Raw genomic sequence first — 21,208 nt, forward strand, 5'->3', positions numbered from 1 at the left:
GTGAATCGAAATTTAGCCATAGCCGTAAGAAATATGAGCCAACTGGACAGTGGCCTGTCCTGCACAGTGCTATAATAGCTTGCTCAGGCCTCGACAGCTTCGGGGAAGTGCGGTCAGGGCGCCTCATGCGATCCCAGACTCCACGGGCTTTTTGGGACTTGTCCCAGAACTCAAACCACTTTTATATTAACTCTTGCTGCCAGTACGCCGTGGCATCCAACCATTCTTCTGGCGCCATCAGTAGTCATTCGCGCAAATTTCTCCAAAGGAAAATAAATATCTATATATTCCTCTAGGAGGATGGAAAACTCTTTGAACAGGTCTTTGCAAGGTGGTCCCATATTCATCACCATCATAATTACTAACTTATCTATTACTCGATTACAGTCTGGCCGTCTTGGGGAGTGTCGTGGTGATGGACACATTTTGTTAGGTAGGCCTATTGGCCGATAACAAGTACATTTTTAAAGAAAAATTGATGACCCCCCTATTTTTTTATTAAAGAAAAATAGTTTTATTTTTAATGAAAGATCTAAATATCTTCTAAGCCTCTCAATCAGGTCTTCTGTTAAGAAGAAACGTCATGTAAGATATAGTTAGATAATCAATTTTAAACTAATTCGACTTATGAATTAAAGGTATAATTTAAAAAAAATTCAGCAATGTCATAACTTAGTTCAATTTTAGAAGTTGATCTAGAGTGAACTAAGGTAATGAAAGTACTGGAGCTTAAAGCCTTAAGTGATATAGTTAAAGGTAGGTTTATTGCAAAGGGGACAGAAGCGACTGCAACAACTACAGGGGAATCTCTCTCCTAAGCATCGTAGGCAAAGTCTTTGCTCGAGTGATACTTCCCAAGCTACAAAAACTTGCTGATCGAGTCTATCCAGAATCACAGTAGGCCCTACGGCTTTCGTTCAGGGAGATCCACAATTGACATGATTTTCTCCGTCCGTCAACTTCAGGAAAAGTGCAGAGAAAAAAGAATGCCTTTGTACATCGCATTCATTGACCTGACAAAGGCATTTGATCTAGTCAGCAGAGAAAGCCTCTTTAAAATCGTACAGATAACAGGCTATCCACACAAGCTGCTAAATATTATTGTCTCTTTCCACCAAAATATGATGGGTACTGTGTAGTTCAACGGCGACTGCTCCGAAAGTTTTAGTATAAACAGCGGAGTCAAACAAGGATGTGACCTGGCCCCAACCCTCTTTGGAATACTCTTTTCAGTGCTAATCCACATTGCGTTCGACAAATCCACCGAAGGCTTCTATCTTCATTCCAGATTTGATGGCAAACTTATAAATATTGCTAGACTGAGGGCCAAAACAAAAATCAGAACCACCCTCGTAAGAGATAGGCTCTTTGCGGACGACGCAGCGGTAGTGGCACACTTTTAAGAGGAACTTCAGGCATTAATGTCCCGCTTCTCTAAGACATGCAAAGAGTATGGCCTAACAATCAGCACAAAGAAAACGAATGTTTTGGGACCACTTGCTACAGCACCACCATCCATCGTCATTGACGATAACAAGCTAGATGCCGTAAACGAATTCTGCTATCTTGGATCTTCAATTCAAGATGACCTGTCTCTAGAAGAGGGGATAAAAAAAAGGCATAGGGAAAGCCGCATAAACCTTCGCTAGACTCTGAACAAGAGTTTTGGAAAACCAGAAGCTCACCACAGCGACCAAAATGGAGATCTACAATGCATGCGTTCTTAGCACGCTACTGTACGGCAGTGAGCCGTGGACTACCTACACAAAGCAAGAGAGAAAAAAAAAACTCATTCCACTTGCGCTGACTCGAAGGATCCTAAAAAACATGGATAGAAAGAGTGTGTAATACCGAGATCCTCACAAGAACGGGCTTTCCCAGCATCTTTACATTTCTCAGGCAACGCCGCCTGCGCTGGCTTGGACATGTTCGGATGAAGGACAATCGTATCCCGAAAATCATTGTGTACGGGCAACTTGGATGTGATAAAACGGGATTTAAAATCAGTGAACATTGATATCGACCATTGGGAAGACATAGCCTTAGACCGCACTAGTTGAAGAGAGACTGTGACCAAGAAAGCTATGGACAGCGAGAAAACATGGGCCTCAGCTCTTGAAGAAAAACGTGCCACACGGAAAATGGCCAGCTCTTCTACCACCAAAGCGAACGCCACCTTGACCTGCAATATATGTGGACGGGAGTGACTCTCCAAAATAGGGCTTCACAGCCATATGAAAAAGTGTTCGAGATGAATCATAGTCGTTCTACGACTGAAGGAGGCCAATGATGATGATGATGATATTGATGATGGGGGATCAAGGATTGGCCTCTTTAGTCACACAAGAAGTTGCAAAGGGAAAAGATCGTCTCTCGAGACGTAAAATGCCACAGATTAAGTATATGGCTAGAAAATTAGAAATCTTTATATTTAAAGGGAAACTCCGATGGTTTTGACAATTTTTGATATAATATGTGTTTTGATTTACAGATAATGAATATATTCTTCTTTTTTTTAAAATTTGCAATAATAACTTAGTAATTGATGTTTTTCCGACGTAATTTTCCTGCGCATCCAAAACAGTCAGACTTTCACCGGGTTTCTATGTGACGTCACAAAGGTGTTTTAATCTATTGACATTGTATAACAGGAGACCATACAGCAAAGTCTACATTCTCGTAAAAGAAATATATCTTTGTCTTTGCAGTTAGATCTAGGATCTTGTAAGCAAAGAAAAAATGCGTATTAAAAGTAGATTTACATGCTTGACTAATCACGGCAGTGTGTATTTTCTCGCCAGACCACTCAACACACAACAAACACTATCGCTTGGTTTTCTTGTCATGACTGACTACACGTAGTCTCGACTAGCCTTACACTGACCAGCTTGTTCGAATCATTCAGACACACGATCTATTTACTTCTTGGGATAGGGAGAGGCTTAGATGAAAATGTTACTTTTTTTTTCTCGAGTTGGTTATCCTAATGCTTTTGGATCTATCTATACATGTTTATATATATAACTGTATCATAGCTATGGACTAGGCCGTCACTAAGCCTAACAGCCTAACAGCTACTGTAAGAATGAAGCGATACGATTGGTTAAATCTAGTTTCTCTTTCAGTATTGTTTAGGGAAGTGACGCATGAAATAACTTAAAACAAAATCTCGCAGAACCCCGTTTTTTTTGGGGGGGGGGGGGCGTGAAGAATTTTCTGTCTAATTTATTAATATAAAATTTTCTGAGCATTTAAATAAAAAAATGATATAATGTTTACTATTACAACTTTTTACGCAGAATTTAAATAAGTCAATAACTAAAATTTGAAAAACTATCGGAGTTTCCCTTGAACAGACCTACGCCTTCGTGTATTTCAGCAAGTAGGTTATTACGTGCGAAGCATTATGTAGTGAGAATATGGAATGGTGCGCAAAAGGAGTAGGCCTACTGTGAACGTGGATTTTATTGATATTATTGTTCGTTGAATCAGGATTAAATTTCTCATAATCTACCACTTGTAGATCTGTGTTGGTGCATTATTAAAGAGTCTCAACTGCTCGTAACAAGTGGCCCTAAACGTGAAGGTAAAACCCATGCAAGGGCGGATTGGACAAAGGTCACTTTAAATGTCACTGTCAGTGAACATACTCTTGTGAATCTGAAATGGGACTCTGTACTTAAAAGTTAGAAAGTAGCCTTGATGTTTTGATTTAGTTATGTTTACAACAGTTTTTAGAATTAGATCCACTGTTACCAAAATTGATTCACAGATGGATTGCAATTGCAAGTCTAAAGTGAATTATATGTGAGCTTGCGCTCCCAGAGCTATATTTTTATATATTTTATTTTTATAGGCTAGTGCCAAACTTATTTGTACTTCCGCTTTTTGTGTATAAAAAGTGATGCCACGCTGTTTTAAAACAGTTCAGTGTACAGTTGACCAGTGGTCAGCACCATATCTGTCTGTGTGACAGCTGAATATCGTTGTGGTCTGTCGTCTAATTATATTTTTATTTCTGTACCTGGGACGGCCTGTAAGTGTAGAAATATTTTATATTTTTTACTAGATCTATACTATGTGTAAGGTAGTTATTTTATTTTCTACTTGGACTATTTGTCATAATAGTTGGCAACATGCTGTACGGAAGATGGCGGCGTCCATCAGTCCTAATAGAATATAGATCTAATATAGTTTTGCATTTATGTATTGCAGGCTATTGTTACTGCTGTGTTACTGCTTTTAACTGCTGCCTTTTAGCTGCTGAATATTACTGCTTATAGATCTAGCTGTTGTTTATAACTGCTGTTGTTAGATCTATTCTAATTCTAGGGAATCTAGGATCTAGTGTTATTTTTCTTTATTATCGCCTTAGTAAACTTAGTTATATTTATAGTCTGTTTCTCAGTTCTGTTCTTAGTGAATAGTAAGGTACTGAGCCTAAGGATAAGATATTCTTGTTTTAGTGTTAGTGTTATGAGTGAAATAGTAGGATATTGTAGATCTAGGCTAGTTTATTGTAGTGTGTTTATTGTAGATCTAGGTCTAGTGACTAGTGTAGTAGTTTTGGTGATTAAGTTAGATAGTTGTTTTGATCAGTTTGTGTCAGATAGTTAGTTTGGTAGTGTTTGTAGTGGTGTAGATTTAGAGGGTAGTTTATAGTGGTTAGTGTATATATTATATTTTATTATTATTTGATTCCATGTAAATAAAGTTTCATTTTGTTTATTTATACTAAACTAAAGTTTGTTATCTTGTTTCCATTTAGTTTAGTTTAGTATGTCTGGTTACTTAGGTGACTCTAGCCCCTTGGTCGTAGACTGAGGTGTCACAGATGAGCCCACCCAGTAGCGCAAACATCTGCCTACTGTTGGTAAATTTTAATGTTGAGCAGCAGAGAATAGGTCCTTTCTCTATCCACTTGCGCCTGCCTGATCTGCTCACATTTTTGGTGTCAGAAGTGGGATCTGTGCTTGAGTGACCAGACTTGTATTTTTTATTGGTAGATAGATTAGGTTTGCGTAGGAGTTTAGGCATTGATAGGCGGTATAGATAGTGTTAGTTTAGTTGTTTTTTTGGTATTGTTATTGAGAGGTTATTAGGCTTTAGTTTTGTTGAGTAGTTACGTAGATGAACAGCGAGGCAGCAGCAGCAGCAAGAATGCAGCCGTCTCAGACAATGATCTTGGTGCCTAGGACAGAGATGAGTATCCGGCGCTTCCATGGTGATGGTCCTGCCAGGGAAATTGAAGAGTTCCTTCAAAATGTTGAGAGAGCTTGGAAGTCTCAACACATGGTGCATCCAGAGGAAAAATGTGACTTCCTCTTTGCACATCTAGGTGAGGCAGTGAAGGCCGAACTTAGGTGTCACCCTCAGACGACAAGGGCATGCCCAGATGCCCTTGTACAAGTTCTACGCTCCACCTATGGAGAAAGGCGGAGCGTCAACTGTCTGATTGGGCAGCTGTTCCGAATAAGCCAGCACCAGTATGAGTCTGTCCGCACTTACTCACACCGTCTCCTTCAGGCATTTGAAGCACTCACAGACAGGCAGAGAGCTCTATCTGAAACTCCCTTCAGCGAGTCTATCCTGAGGGACCAGTTTGTAGAAAACCTCAGTGACAGGACCCTAAGGAGAGACCTGCGAGAGAGACTACTTGACAGGCCAGAAACTGAATTCTTGGCGTTAAGAGACATGGCCATCAGGTGGGCCCAGGACGAGAATGTCGCACCGCAAGTCAACGTCACATGCAGTGAGATAAAGATTGAAGGCCAGCTAGCTGCGCTCTCCAAGCAAGTGGAGGAGCTTGCAGCCCAGATTGTGCTCCTACAACTTTCGGGACCACAGAACTCTAACTGTCCCCACTGCAACCACCATCAACCTGATCACATTAGCGGCAATGTGAGACAGGTTACCTCACAACAGCGCGTGGAGACAAATCGCACTCTTTACCATAAGAGGCTAGCTACGAAGAACAGGAAATGCTACACATGTGGCAAACCTGGCCATCTTGCAAGAAATTGCAGGCTGCAGAACAGGTTCCAAGGTCAGCGAAAGAAGCCAGGGAACCGGGCTCACCAGCAACACCCTTCTAGAAGCAACTGCTTGAATTGTGGAAGCCGGGACCATTTCACCCGAGCTTGCCTGATGTCACTGCAGCAGTGAATCACGTTTAGGTTGCCTCAGTGGAACAACCACAGGCAGTACAACTACAACCTGCCCCCAAGCCAACAGAATTGTCGGTTGAGGTGCCACAGAATCCTAGGCGATCCAACACTGCTCCTGATTCAATTGTTCGCAGAAGCCAACCCGCAGCGGCAGAAATGATGTCGATTCATACAGAAGTTGCCTCACCTGACACTTCCAGTAATCATGCAGAAGGTGGTAGGGAAACAAATCCTTTCCTACAGTTTCATCCGGTCCAACCAGAATCCACCTTGCTTTCCCATGAGGTTCCTGAGTTGCAGAAGAAAAGGAACGACCTTCTGAACATTGGGTGCAGAGTTCTTGTGGAACACAGAGTCAGAGGCCAGGGAAGAATGTTCATGCAGTATGAACCCTCGTGTTTTGTAATTACTGCAGTACCCAAGTATGCTTCTGGCTGGTACATGGTAGAAGCAGAAGATGGGAGTACATACAGATATGTACGAGAGGAGGAAATGAAGTTTGTTTCCTCACCATACTAGCACAATTCTTCATTTGTATATTTGTAATTTTTATTTAATATGTTGGTTGCATTCCAATGTATCAAGATGTATTAGTTTGTAATAACTCTATGAGTACATGTTATCTACATGTGTATTTGAAAGCTTTTTTTCAAAAGCTTAGTAGTTGCTAAACCTATTTCAGAATGTACAGAATCAAGAGTATTTTCTTGTGTTTTTAGCTGATGAAGTGTATATTTTTTTTTGCTTTTGTCCTTGTAAAGAAATATAATTTAAGTCATGTCATGGAGATGTATATTTTTGTGTGAAATCGATTTTAGTGTGTATTTTCTTTGATGGTATAATATGTCAGCAGTATGTATGTAATGCATTTTAAGTAGTTTGTTAGTATTTTGTTTTGCGAGGACGCAAAAATTTAAGGCGGGATGAATGTGAGCTTGCGCTCCCAGAGCTATATTTTTATATATTTTATTTTTATAGGCTAGTGCCAAACTTATTTGTACTTCCGCTTTTTGTGTATAAAAAGTGATGCCACACTGTTTTAAAACAGTTCAGTGTACAGTTGACCAGTGGTCAGTACCATATCTGTCTGTGTGACAGCTGAATATCGTTGTGGTCTGTCGTCTAATTATATTTTTATTTCTGTACCTGGGACGGCCTGTAAGTGTAGAAATATTTTATTTTTTACTAGATCTATACTATGTGTAAGGTAGTTATTTTATTTTCTACTTGGACTATTTGTCATAATAGTTGGCAACATGCTGTACGGAAGATGGCGGCGTCCATCAGTCCTAATAGAATATAGATCTAATATAGTTTTGCATTTATGTATTGCAGGCTATTGTTACTGCTGTGTTACTGCTTTTAACTGCTGCCTTTTAGCTGCTGAATATTACTGCTTATAGATCTAGCTGTTGTTTATAACTGCTGTTGTTAGATCTATTCTAATTCTAGGGAATCTAGGATCTAGTGTTATTTTTCTTTATTATCGCCTTAGTAAACTATAGTTATATTTATAGTCTGTTTCTCAGTTCTGTTCTTAGTGAATAGTAAGGTACTGAGCCTAAGGATAAGATATTCTTGTTTTAGTGTTAGTGTTATGAGTGAAATAGTAGGATATTGTAGATCTAGGCTAGTTTATTGTAGTGTGTTTATTGTAGATCTAGGTCTAGTGTAGTAGTTTTGGTGATTTAGTTAGATAGTTGTTTTGATCAGTTTGTGTCAGATAGTTAGTTTGGTAGTGTTTGTAGTGGTGTAGATTTAGAGGGTAGTTTATAGTGGGTAGTGTATATATTATATTTTATTATTATTTGATTCCATGTAAATAAAGTTTCATTTTGTTTATTTATACTAAACTAAAGTTTGTTATCTTGTTTCCATTTAGTTTAGTTTAGTATGTCTGGTTACTTAGGTGGCTCTAGCCCCTTGGTCGTAGACTGAGGTGTCACAGATGAGCCCACCCAGTAGCGCAAACATCTGCCTACTGTTGGTAAATTTTAATGTTGAGCAGCAGAGAATAGGTCCTCTCTCTATCCACTTGCGCCTGCCTGACCTGCTCACATATATAATTGGGTTGGTTGTTTTGTCTCAATATCCAATGATTCTCTCTGCTACGAATTCATTCACATCACAAATCACAATTATTATTTGATCAAAGATGTAACCAAATATAAATAATAAATCGAAAGGAAAAGGCAATGAAAAAAAAATCTGAAATTCTTCGCCAAGAGATGCGGTAAAAATTACAGATTTCCTCGCTAGTTTGGCGCAAACATTTCAGGAACCTTGTTGAATATCGATAAATTTCACGATGGAACATTCACCACTCTATTTACTCCTGAAGATCATGCCACTTTTAATAATTTAGAATCTCTAAATGCGATCACGAAACTGTAGAGTAGTGTCCGCGAAACTATAATGTTATTTGACTTTGACTTACCCGAGTAGGCATTAATAATTTGCGTAACGAATTGATAAATAGAAATACGACACTAGGAATATAAGGACGATGGCTATTGTGGAGATGGTTTATGGAGATGATAGTAAAGATTTCTGGCTTGCAGTAACTGTCCCAATGGGTATTAATGAATTGAGGGTACCGTTTGTTAAGTGGCAGGGTATTTTGAAATCATCAGCTAGGCTTTTGAGCTATATCTAATGCTGTTATGTATTTGTTAGTAGGCTTAACTTGTGAAATAAGGTTTCTGCAGGTAAAGAATAAGACGAAAAGCATTATGGCACAAGAACACTTGCAAGATTTTGTCACAGTCTCGCTTGACATTAACTGTTATTCGTTCACCTTGGGTTAAGAAGGTGAAAAGCAAGAGAAACCTCGAACATAGAAAGAGAAAGTAAGAATGACTAAATTCACTTTTAGTCAGTAGTCACTTGAAGTCAGTAGAGACTGTACACATATTTTTGGTTGTTGATTTTTGTACTTAGAGCTGGATACATATTATTGAAGTTATTTTGTTACCCGCTGTTATGCGGACGTTATTAGTATTCTAGAGGACTTAGTATATTTGATACCGCTGTGATGCGGATGTAATCATATGTCAGTACTTTGGTTCATCTTTGTGTAACTAACAAGAAGTTGCATTATATAGTTATTATTGAATAAAAGTCATATTTGTCTGCTAAAGTTGGATTCAAAATGAAGTCAATCTATACTATTTATGCTAGTTACGTGTCAAGCGTAGCTCCAGGACGCACGAGCCCAGCATTCGCCACATTGATAGCAATACACGTTTATCTTCTTATCTTATATAATACAGACGTTACTTCAAAAAAGATGATTACGTCCTACGCGTCATGCATTTAGTCATGCATATTAACCAATGACTTAAACTCTGCCAAGTCACTGGTTTTCCTGGCTAGCTCAGGCAACCCATTCCATGTTTCTACGTCTTAGTGACCAACTCACACACACATACGTTTACAGATGTTATGTTGAAGACTGGTGATAAAGACGTTCACAAACACAACGGAAAGCGAGTAGTTTGTTGATAAAGAGTCCTTGTTATCCCTGGAATGTGGAGACATTTATCTGTTGCAATAATATTTCACGTCACTTCCTTTTCAGATTTTTGCTTTGTTTTGTTTTAAATGTTTTGGTTCTTACTTCAAAATAGCCCTAACATCCCACAGGACGGCGGGAGGGAGCCAACGACACTCCATAGCGCATAACACACGTAAAGGCTACCATCAAGTGTACGTACGTTATGCTTTACAATTCTAGTTATAGTCTTTTAGTCAACTGCATTGTTGCCAGACACTACTAATTCGGGGTCGAACGTAGTCACTTATTTGTTCAAAGCCATCGGAGATAGGTTGTGCACATGTAGACCTATATTCAGGAATTCGAGAGTAAAACTGTATCTTCGCAAATGTGTTAATCAGTTGTTTTTTTTTAAATTTCTTGGCATGACAATGTTGCTTCATGAGGTTCAAGAAGGTTCTTGAATAATTTTTACCTACAGGCTAGAAAACATAGGCCCTATCAGAAGGCCTAATTTTATTCCATTCCAGCAATTTTTATTATCCTATTTTTTTTTTTCGTCTTTTCGATCCATGTTGACGAATTAAAGACACTAATGCACATGTAAATATGTAATTAAGCACGCCATCTGAGACAATTTCGTTACCAGTGGGACTTTAGACTACTGTATACGATACGAACTCATAAGTTTAGGGCCCCGTTAGTTTTCCCCGAGTAGGTTCGTACTATAGCGACGTCTATAAAAAAAAAACCCTATGTTGTTTCTTAATAACTGTATAAAGGCTTGAAGGTCATCAACTATATGAGTACAGGCTAAACGATTTTTACAGAAAATGCGGCTAGCATTGCACAGTAAAGCATGTTAAAATATTTAATTAAAGTTAAGGCGAGGGACAATCACTTTAACGGAACTTTCAAATTGGCCCATTCGTTGGTCTCACCGGCAATTAGCCAACAGACCATACTTTTATTAAACTGTGACGTAGGCCTACATGCGCAATGTAAAGACCAACTGATTTAGGTCCTTATGATCAAAAGTATATTATTATTCATTTTGTTTATATAAATAGGAGTATCAACATGGGACCTATGCCTAACCCTGAAGATTAAGCAATTCTTTGAAACATTTTTTTTTACATTTAGAAGAAATGTTAAATTGGCCGCTAACAACATTAATTACTGTGGAGGTCTTTTTGGTGTTAGAAGGTTCTATCAGATCATCTTTTCATAATATGAATTCCATATAACATTTTTTTCTTTACAAAATGTTTATTTCTCCAAGTGACCAATCCAACTTTGTATTGCAAGATAAATTCATTCGTGTGAAATGTATATAATCCAAGTCCCATATAATTAAAATCAAATTTTTACATTATAAATATTTGAAAAAAAAAACAACAACCTTTATAACAGAGTAGATCTAATTAGCATATAATGAACAATGCAAATTAGTGTAATGAATGAGATGAATGTCACAATAACTGAGTTTTCCAGAATACATGTGAAAACAAATGATGTCCTGACAAGATATTCACAGAATAAAGGTTCATTGACAATTAGTTGCTGACAAATAGTTCACCCCAGAACAGATCCTTCACCACAGACAATCTGATTTATATAAGTTACTGAGGTTCCTTAAAAGTTATTATATCCTTTCGCAATGGTTTCCTTGTTTTGCATGTTAATTAGAAACTCAAACTCTGCTAAGTCTTTGGTTTTCACACATAATTCAGGCTACTGAATCAGCTAGGAATAATTTCTCTAACATTAAATTAAAAAAAAAAAAGAACCTGAAGTAAGTTCAGATTGAAAAAGATGACTTTTAAAAAATTTCACTCAACTAGCATGTAAAGAAATTTTTTTTTTTTATCTTATCCAATGTAGCTAATCAATATTATCAGATTTTAATATTATATTATAAGAGCAAGTTCACTAATATAAAAGAGATGCCCATTAAACCATTTCATTAAAATTTCTTTGCTGCTTAAAAAACATGAAAAAATTTTGTATCATTTTAGCCCATAACAAAGGCTCAATAAAAGATCAAAGATTCAACATCTGAGAAAATATTAAGAGTGTATCAAAATACAGGTATACAATAATAAGACAAATGAACAGTAGATGATTTTGCGAACATATAACAGGATCATGAAATTGTAAACAAAATTCAGGCAAATTAAAATAGAAAATTTTTCAGATTCTGTTAGTTTAACGTGGTTATACATATTTTATTTTAAAAGCTACGCAGGCACACTGCCTCCATTAGGATAACTAATAAAAGAAAGTAATTAAAAAAATGAAAATGGGATTACAGTGGGCATTTTTTTTTTTACAAATTCATTCAAATATATATAAATATATATGCCATTCGACCATACTATATTATAACACTGTTTAATCTTGCAGTGATATTCAAATAATAATTGATAATAAGATGATGACCCCTTAGTAAGAAAAATATTTTAGTTAAAAAACTTGATGCAAGATTTAGTAGCCTGTAGAACTGGATTAAATATACTTATTTCATAGTTTAGGACTACTGTAAAATATAACAACTTAGTTTACTACATATATACATTTTTAGCAACCTATTTAGAAACATTAAAAAATTAGCCATGTCACTTTTAAACATTACTCTTTGTTATATAGATACTTTGAATGAGTTTTTAAAAGTAACACAAAATGTAAAAATGTTATTAAGTAAGTCAAATTTTAAAACATATCATATAAAGAAGCACATAGCATCAATTGAATGTAAACACTGAATATTGAGTGGCCTTACATAAGATGGGGTCAGCAAACTTCAAAGCAACTTCAACTGAAAATGTGTACTACTTATGCATTGTGAACACATATCAAGATCATCAATACTCCCTAATTAATTAGTGCCACTTGCATAAAGTAAGTTATAAGAAATTTAAAAGCAAACATATGGTTTTGAAAGTCTTCTAGTGAAATCAGTTTTCAATAAAAACATTCCAAGAAACCATTTTATTAACTTAAACATCTTTAAAAAAAAAACCTGAAAAATGATGACAAGGCAAAGAGGACATGAAATAATAATGTATTTTCAGAAATTAGTCTCTTTTCTATTTTTGTTTCTCAGTTTTATTAAAAACAATGGATAGGCCTGTGCATCACTAAAAACCATATATATTTTATCCTTGTTAATACAATGAAATAACTGATGAGTTTTTTTATCAACTGGTGGTGATCGTATCAATTTTTTTCCAGTTTCCTGTGACTCATTACCAGTGACAACTTCAGAATTTATGATGTACTCATTACCTATGAGAACTTCAGAATATATGAAGTAAGTATTGGCTTCACACTGTGAATCATCAGTTTGAAAGTAGCTTTTAACATCAGAGGTAAAGGCAATCCCATCTCCAACATCTGAAAAATCTGTTGAAAATACAAAACAACTTTTCAACATATGCATTTTTTTTGTTCATTGTACTATTTTAAAATATTTTTTGCTAATGTTAATCAATAACTTTTAATTTACAAGGTGGTAAAATTCCTGGTGTCTTATTGAGGAAATGTGCTACTTGACAATGACACCATGGTTGAGCAAGTCTCCTGTTGCAAGGCATAGAAGTGCTCAGATAGCAAAAGATCCACTCCTAAAAAGTGTATTTAGTGGTGAACTTCTAAAGGCTGGAGGAGAAACTATGAGTGCACTTTTAAAGATTAGCAGCAAGATCTGGCTATAAGGAAAATGGCCCAAATCTTGGACTCAATCACTCTTCCAAAGAAAGGCAATTTAAAACTCTGCCAAAACTACTGGACTATCAGACTCATAAGCCAGGCCAGCAAAGACCTGTTAAAAATTATACTAAGCCGGCTAAAACCAATAGCTGACGACATTATATTAGAAGAACAAGCTGGTTTTAAACAAGGTTGCAGCACAACAGAACACATCCTAAACCTAAGGATATATGGCTGTTTCTGTCTTGGAAGACAATGGATGGGCCCAGATGAGTCACTGGCTTTGGTTACGTCTTGAGATGGGGCAGAATCTGGAGTGACTGATCAAGCCAATTCTGGAGCAGCAGACTTTGCCACAGTTTGTGCATGCATATGCATCTGTGCTAGGGCTAGCTGACAGGGCAGCTTTCTTTTTCTTTCTCTTGGCTGACGCAGCTTCATTTCTTTTGCATTCGGCGAAATTCATACCAGCACGTACAGTCTGTCTCCATGCTCTCCGGTCTTGAACTATCTCCTCCCACATACTTTGGTCGATGCCCGTAGCTCTCATGTCTCGCTTGCAGACATCTCTGTAGGTTAGTCTTAGGGCGGCCCTTGGATCTGACTCCCTCTGCAAGCTCAGCGTATAGGATGTCTTTAGGAATTTTTCCATCTGGCATGTGAGTGATATGACCAAGCCAGCGTAGTCTTCTCTGTTGAAGGAGAGCATAGATGCTGTGCATATTGGGCAGTTTCAAAACTTTCTGGTTGGTGACACGATCCCTCCATTATGAGTCGTAGGCAGCATAGGTAGAAGCTATTTAATCTGTGTTCTTGACGCATGTAAGTTGCCCAGCTCTCATTGCCATAAAAAAAAGTGTGCTCAGAACGCAGGTATTGTAGACCAGAATTTTTGTTGCCGTAGTCGATTTGGTATTTTCACACACGCGCTTGGAGAGTTTTGCCTTTGCTGCAGAAGCCCTTCCTATTCTTTTTGTCAGCTCAGTGTCTAAATCTAGGTTGCTGGCTAATGTTGTTCCAAAATATATGAATTCCTGCCAATGTCAATGCAGAAACCTAAGGATACTTTGCGAGAAATACCACCAATACCAACTGAACCTTTTCCATGTCTTCATTGATTTCAATAAAGCTTTCAACAGAATATGGCATAAGGCACTTGGGGCAGCAATGGAAAAATACAATATAAATCTAAAAACATAATAAAAGTTACCCAAAACATCTCTAAGCAGACCACTATTTCAATGTACTTCAACAACATTGAAGACTGGTTTAAAACTCTCACTAACTCTTATCAATATATTCCTTAGCAGGTTTATGGAAGATGCACTCAAGGGCTATAAAGGTTGTCAGAGGAAGAAAAATTACTAATTATTGGAGGACATAGATGGTCTGGCAGGGACAGAAAAGAATTAGCTGACTTGGTGATTCACATAGACAAAACTTTCGCAGCATATGGTATGCAAAACAATGCAAAACAAAAACACAAATTGACTAATAGCCAACAGGACTTTAAAAAGAGAATCAGCATTGGTGGCGAAAAGCTGACAAGTGGCAGTAGCTTTATCTTTGGGCTGTTATTTCAGATGAAGGAACCAAATTTGAACTACAGGCCATAATTGCACAGTTTACATCAGCACTTGCGAAACTCAAAATAATCTGGATCCAAAAAGGCATATTCCTCGACACTAAAATCAGACAGTTGCGCTTCCTGGTCACAGCCACATTCTTATATGCTTGTGAATCTTGGACACTGACCTCGAGAAGAGGATCCTATCAATGGAACTAAGATGCTAGCTACAGAAAGATCCTAAGTGTCACTTACAAAGACAAATAAAGAGATAAGACACAGGATTAATACAGCTATTGGACTCTACAATGACCTGCTAACCACTGTCAAAAGATATAAACTCGGACTCTATAGCCACATCACAAGGTCCTCAAGGCTAGCAAAGACCTTCCTTCAGGGAACAGTGCCAAGAAGAAGAAGAGGAAGACAAAGAAAGCGATGGGAAGACAGCATCAAAGAATGGACAGGACTGTCGGTGAATGCTATTCTATCCAAGGCAAAGGACAGAGAGGAATGAAGAAAGATTGTTGACAGTTCTTGTGGTTCCCCAACAGACTAAGGGATAGGTACAGGTGAAGGTGACCTACCTTTTGCAGAAAATTTCTGTTAACTATAGCTTAACCAAACGTAAAAGCAGAAAGGACAAGCATTAACAACTATTTTTACTAGAGAAGTGGAAGTAACAAAAAAAAAAAAGGATTTTTAAAAAAGGGCATCAGAGACCTTTTATTGCTATTTATAAAGATGACAAATATTAAGCAAAAAAATATGGTTATTAGGGAAAAAATTCATTGCAAGAAAATGAAGATATGCAGATATAAAAAAAAAATTGAATAGAAATAGAAAAAAACCCTACCTATTGGAAAAGAAAAGCTTTTATGAAATCCAACTTGACACACCTTTGAAACATTTTCTTCTTGCACTCTGTACCATAAAAATTTAGTTTCAGCTGCTGATAATAAGTTACATTTTGTCTTGAATCTTCTAAAAAGAGTAAGGTTCTGCACTTGCTCAATCTATATTGAAGTAAATAAAACGAAGGTATATTTATACATAAAAATATAGGTTTATATGTTTATAATCACACTTTCATGTATGATAAAGGCAATGATGAGATAGGATTTTTATTAAAATTTTACAATTTTCAATCTAAAAGTAAATTTATCTTATATAATACAGACGTTACTTCAAAAAGGGAGATGATAAAGTCCTACGCGTCATGCATCTAGTCATGTATATTAACCAATGACCTAAATTCTGCCAAGTCACTGGTTTTCCTGGATAGCTCAGGCAACTAATTCCATGCTCTAATAGAGCTAGAGAAGAAGGAGCATTTGAACAAATTTGTCCTAGCATATGGAACGAGGAATGGGCCTTTTTCTTTGTGTCTTTCTGAGTATTTTATTAAATTTTGTATTTGAAGATTATGGTTCAGTGTTTTATATCCTGATGGCTTTCTAAATTTGGTGATTTTAGTGATACTCTAGACAAATGCGAATATTCGCTTGTTATGAATCTCACTGCTCTATTTTGTGTCTGTTCCAGTTTCTTAATGTTTTCATGAGTTGAGGGGTCCCAAACAGAGGATGCATATTCTATTATTGGCCTAACCAAGGTCAAATAACATTTTAGTTTTATGTTCTTTTTGATTTATAGAAATTTCTTTTAAGAAACCCTAATGCTTTGTTTGATTTTTTGATAGTTTCGTCAATATGGGGATTCCATGACAGTTTTTTATTTATTATAACACCTAGTTATTTTGCGTTTTTAGTCTGTGTTACTGGTTTTCCATAATTAAGATAAGTGCATGTAGCCTAATTTGTTTTAGTTTTTTTTTTGTTACTCTTAACAACTGACATTTTTCTGGGTGGAAAGACATGCTCCAATTTGACTCCCATTTCTGTAATTCATCTAAATCTAAACAATGCCGATGTTGATTGGTCTAATAATTTGGTGCAATTACCAAACCAGGTTGCAGTTAAAATTCCTTCAGAATTGAAGATTATTTTATCAAAGCCTAAACCTCCCATAGGAGAAGACTTCGAACTAAGGGGCCATTATAGCAACATTCTTAATCCTACCTCTTACTGCAAAGAGCTCTTTCTTTATATTTCTGTTTCTTCATATTTCTAACTGTTAGCGCAAAAGTGTTTTATTTTTGTCTTACTTTAAGAAAATTATCTTTAGTGAATGCATCAAACGTCCACAGTTGACACTACCTTAATTTATCTTTACTGGTAATTTCTAAGAATTTACTGAGCCTTCTCTCCCCATTCTAAAATCACAGATTATTATTGCAGTGTATCTCTATAGATGATTGCGGCTTTCTTGCCCACACCACTTCATTTAATCATTAATGTCAATAAATTTGCTTAGGCTGTTGCCTCGTTTGGACTAAATATTAACCCCAGAAAAAACTGAAGCATCCCATTGAACTTACTCAGCTCCACAATTAACTTACTTAACTTCACATAACACCGTGAATGGTCACTGTAGACCACTTACGAGTATCTGGGCAGCAAAGCATCTTCTGACTTATTATTGTCTAGAGCAATTCAAAGTCAAGCAGTGTTTCTGTTGTCTCCTAATGACAAATATCTATGTCTAATAAGCAATGTTTCTCACAGCAATTTTGTATGGTTCTGAGATCTGAGTGCTCAATAAAAGGCATCTAAGGCTCCTTGAATACTTGTATCTAAAGTACCTGTACTTGTAGCTATCTTACAAATAGCCATGTTTTGTTTGACATCTCTCTCATAATCTTTCTTTTTTTTATTTTGTTTTCTTTAGGTCCCGTTATATGTGCTTAATAATTCTTCAACTCCTTTTCACTTTTACTATATTTTATTTAAATTAATGATGTTTTATGATAATGATGTTAAGAGTTAACTGCATCTTGAAATAAAAAAGCAAAAAAAAAAAAAAAAATAGCTGCTACGATTAACTTGATTTTGACAATGCTTAAAGTAATTGTATTTATTAACAAGTCAAGCCTAGAAAACAATTTTAAACAACTCACACTAATAATTTCAAAATTATGCATCAAAGCATTTTTGAGATCTTCCAAAGGTTCTTTTAGCTCAGGTAATTTATCATCAACTTGGTGCAAAATATATTCTTCATTTTTTGTAACTTGCCAATCATTAGGAAAAAGAATATTGTTATTTTCTGAAAAAAAAAAGGTATTAGGCCATGTTTACAAAATAGCAGAAATTTGTTTACATCGTCACTTTGATAATTATTTAAGATTTAATTTTATATATTTCTCTAGCTACAGTAAAAAATATAAATTATTCCAGATGCCTATCTATATTTGGATTTTTGTGGCCCATTGCAGCCTCTGGAAAAGTACATATATATATATATATATATATATATATATATATATATATATATATATATATATATATATATATATATATATATAAAAGCAGTTAATTGCCAAAACTACAAACACATAAAGTAAATCTCAAACAGGCTACTTAATGAGGAAAGGTGTTTATTTACAGAACTTAAGAAACATATATAATCACAGTCACTTTTTAACACAGAACCTTCTATTGTTTATGCTTTAAACTGCCATCACGATGGTTTCCATTTCAAATCATGTCTAGCAGGAGATTTGGGATAGGAAATAATAATTTCTATGATGGAACATCTCAAATTTATAGAACTAAAACAATATAGTAAAACAGAATAAGCAAAGAAAAATTTACTTGGCTTGTCAATACATTTCTATATCCGAGTCTGAACATACATTCCACTATTTATAACAAACCATTCTAAAGTCATATACATTACGATCACAATGTAAAACAATTAAAATTGTTTGTAATGTTTACTGTAAATTTAGAAACATTTGTTTTTTTGAGTTAATATGAATTTGAAAGTGATGATGAAGTACTAAATGGATTAAAAAAATTACTTGCCTTTAAGAATTTCACATCTTATTATTGTTGTGGGAGCATCCTCTTTTTTTTCAATGAGCTTCATTTTCAAAAAGTCAACACTTTTATATTGATGGAAAATTTGACCTTCTAAGACCTTCTGGGGTGTTGTATCCATTGCAAAGTACTTTTCCAGTTTGTCAACAATTGGCTTCTCAAAATCCTCAAAGCTATGCATTTTTTCATTTTCATACTTCCATGTAAATTTAGCTTTCGTTTGTGGATTTTTAGTTTTTTTAGTGCTTTTCTTTTTAGTTTGCTCTTCTTTCTTTTGGTTGTTCTTGCAAGCTTCTTTTGGTGCTAATGAAGGATAGTCCTCTTTAGGTTTTGACTTTTTATCTTTAAATGATTGGCTTTTAGACTTTTTATCTTTGTTTGTTTCCTGATTTAGTTTTTTTTTCTGATCAGGTCTGGAACTCAAGTCAACTGATGAGCCAACATGGCTAGTTTTTCTTGAATGGCTTTTAATTTGTTTCTCAAATTCCATTACCCAATTCATGTAAAGTGCGTGTACATGAAGTTTTACTACTTGAGGTTTGTCATGTTTTTCTGTGCTCCAAATAACAGGATGAAGATACTCATAACTAATCAGTTGCTGTAAAAATTTAACAATTTGAAAATGATAATGGATGGCAGAAAATATTAAGAATAATATTATTAATGCAATTAGGAATAATGAATACAACATTAAAGAATTAACTTATTAATTTTGAAAGGAGAACTTTGAAAAAGTAAATGTTAACAAGGTTACAAAGACAGTTTGTGTGGAAACACAAACTCATAATCGGCCCCCGAAGTGGTCCACCCAGGCAGGTAAAAGGGCAGATTTCAATAGTTTCAGAAAGAACATAAGAATAAAATTCTATCAAAGACAAATGACAGAGAAGAATGGAGAAAGAAGGTTGACAGATCTTGTGTGGTGCATCAGCGGTCCAGCAGACCAAAAGGATAGGTGAAAGTGAATGTGAAGTTACATGTGAACCTAGCCTAACCGATAGCTTAAAAAAAATTTTCCTTTAGTTAAGTGTTCTATACCTATAGTATGCCCAATAATATTGTTATAAACCTGGTTGTGACACAGATTGGGGTAGTGCTGTGTGTGCTTTAGACAACGCAAATCGTCCCAGGCCAGCGCTAGATGAGTGGTCAACCGTGACGAGTGACAGTACACGCCAGTTCAGCAAAGACCTGTGTTGTAAATATTACGCACGCATGTCACGGCGAATGTTATCAACCAAAAGTGGTCAAGCAACATTCCATCCGGTTCTAGAAACCCTGTAGGAACCCTATATAAGGGCAAGTGTGACACAGAGTCAAGTCCCTTCACGTTACCTCGCAATGTGACCAGTATGGGGCGAAGTCAGAACCAGCACGGTCTGTGAAGTCAATCCGGAACAGATGCAAGGTTTTTGTACAGTCAGTGTTAATGTTGTTGCCAATTGTACAGTTTGGCTGTGGTGTATTTGAAATTAAACTTTAACTGTTACTTTAGAGCCCTGAGTTATCAAGTTCTTTCTTTTTTTTTAGGACATCTCAGCGTTTGCGCTATTCAATTTTAGCTTTATCATCAGAGGAATCCTTGGGCCTCTTTTCTTTGCCTCTTTTGTGGGCCTCTTTTTTTTCCTTCTCTTTTAAATCAATTTTATTTCTATAAAATAATGTATATTATTGGATACTGATAATAATATAGATTGAATATATGTAAAACACCTTCTCATGAAGAAAAAAAAATATTTCAAGGACATATATTCCAGGACTCCCGGCATGTTTGCAGAGTAGACTGCAGCAAGGGTTCCTAAAAAAAGAACAAGGTTGATATCATAGTAATTTTTTCCCCTCCTTTGACAATTTTTGATTGCCTGCCTTGAGACCTGGAACACCACTTCCTCATCGTCACGGTGGCAATCATGTCTGGTAGAGTCAGAATTCAGGGAGTCTCTGCCGTGACAACTTCTCTTTGACTGACTTTTAGACACAGGGGTCTATTAGAGTCATACTGATAATACTCTTTTTTTTTTTTACGAGAGGAAATCCAACTGAAACTGATTAATTTGACATATGTAATGTAAAGTGGCAATATCTTAGTTGCATTAAATATAAATATAAGGATTGTGTAACAACATGAAGCTAGGAACAAGATGTAATAGCATTTTCTTACAAAACATAATTATAGAATCAATAAACTTTGGTATAATACTGGAATGAATTGTCAATAAGTTAACAACATTGGTAGTACAGAGCAGGAAGCACTGCACTCAGTGCCAAATCCTCAAGGTCGACAAGAATGAAGATCTCCTTATGTAGTTTTTGGGTCTTTTTC

The 21,208-nt window shown here is 36.0% G+C and overlaps 2 protein-coding genes across 10 annotated transcripts in view; one reads left to right on the forward strand and one right to left on the reverse strand.

The window, feature by feature from the left end:
- Positions 1-3,436: 3,436 nt before the first annotated feature.
- LOC129922353 (uncharacterized) lies at positions 3,437-8,238 on the forward strand. Of its 2 annotated transcripts, none has more exons than XR_008774361.1 (2): positions 3,437-7,325; positions 7,503-8,238. XR_008774361.1 is itself a non-coding variant. In XM_056008120.1 (2 exons), the coding sequence occupies exon 2, from the start codon at positions 5,131-5,133 to the stop codon at positions 6,163-6,165; it is 1,035 nt and encodes a 344-aa protein (XP_055864095.1). In that variant the 5' UTR covers positions 3,437-4,036; positions 4,216-5,130; the 3' UTR covers positions 6,166-8,236. The 2 variants fall into 2 exon arrangements, 1 of the variants encoding a protein (XP_055864095.1); XM_056008120.1 differs by having other exon boundaries at positions 3,437-4,036; positions 4,216-8,236.
- Positions 8,239-11,461: 3,223 nt separating this feature from the next.
- The window catches only part of LOC106067000 (uncharacterized), a 58,416-nt gene continuing 48,669 nt past the window's right edge, over positions 11,462-21,208 (reverse strand). For all 8 annotated transcript variants that reach the window (XM_056008172.1, XM_056008156.1, XM_056008181.1 and 5 more), the window contains 4 exons: positions 18,871-19,483; positions 17,961-18,109; positions 15,798-15,957; positions 11,462-13,068 (listed from right to left, as the gene is read on the reverse strand). In XM_056008172.1, coding sequence (XP_055864147.1) covers positions 12,734-13,068; positions 15,798-15,957; positions 17,961-18,109; positions 18,871-19,483 — 1,257 coding nt within the window. In that variant the 3' untranslated portion in view covers positions 11,462-12,733. The remainder of the gene's footprint in view (positions 13,069-15,797; positions 15,958-17,960; positions 18,110-18,870; positions 19,484-21,208) is intronic.

Source organism: Biomphalaria glabrata, chromosome 1, assembly GCF_947242115.1.
Source record: "Biomphalaria glabrata chromosome 1, xgBioGlab47.1, whole genome shotgun sequence".
Classification (NCBI taxonomy): Eukaryota; Metazoa; Mollusca; class Gastropoda; family Planorbidae; genus Biomphalaria; species Biomphalaria glabrata.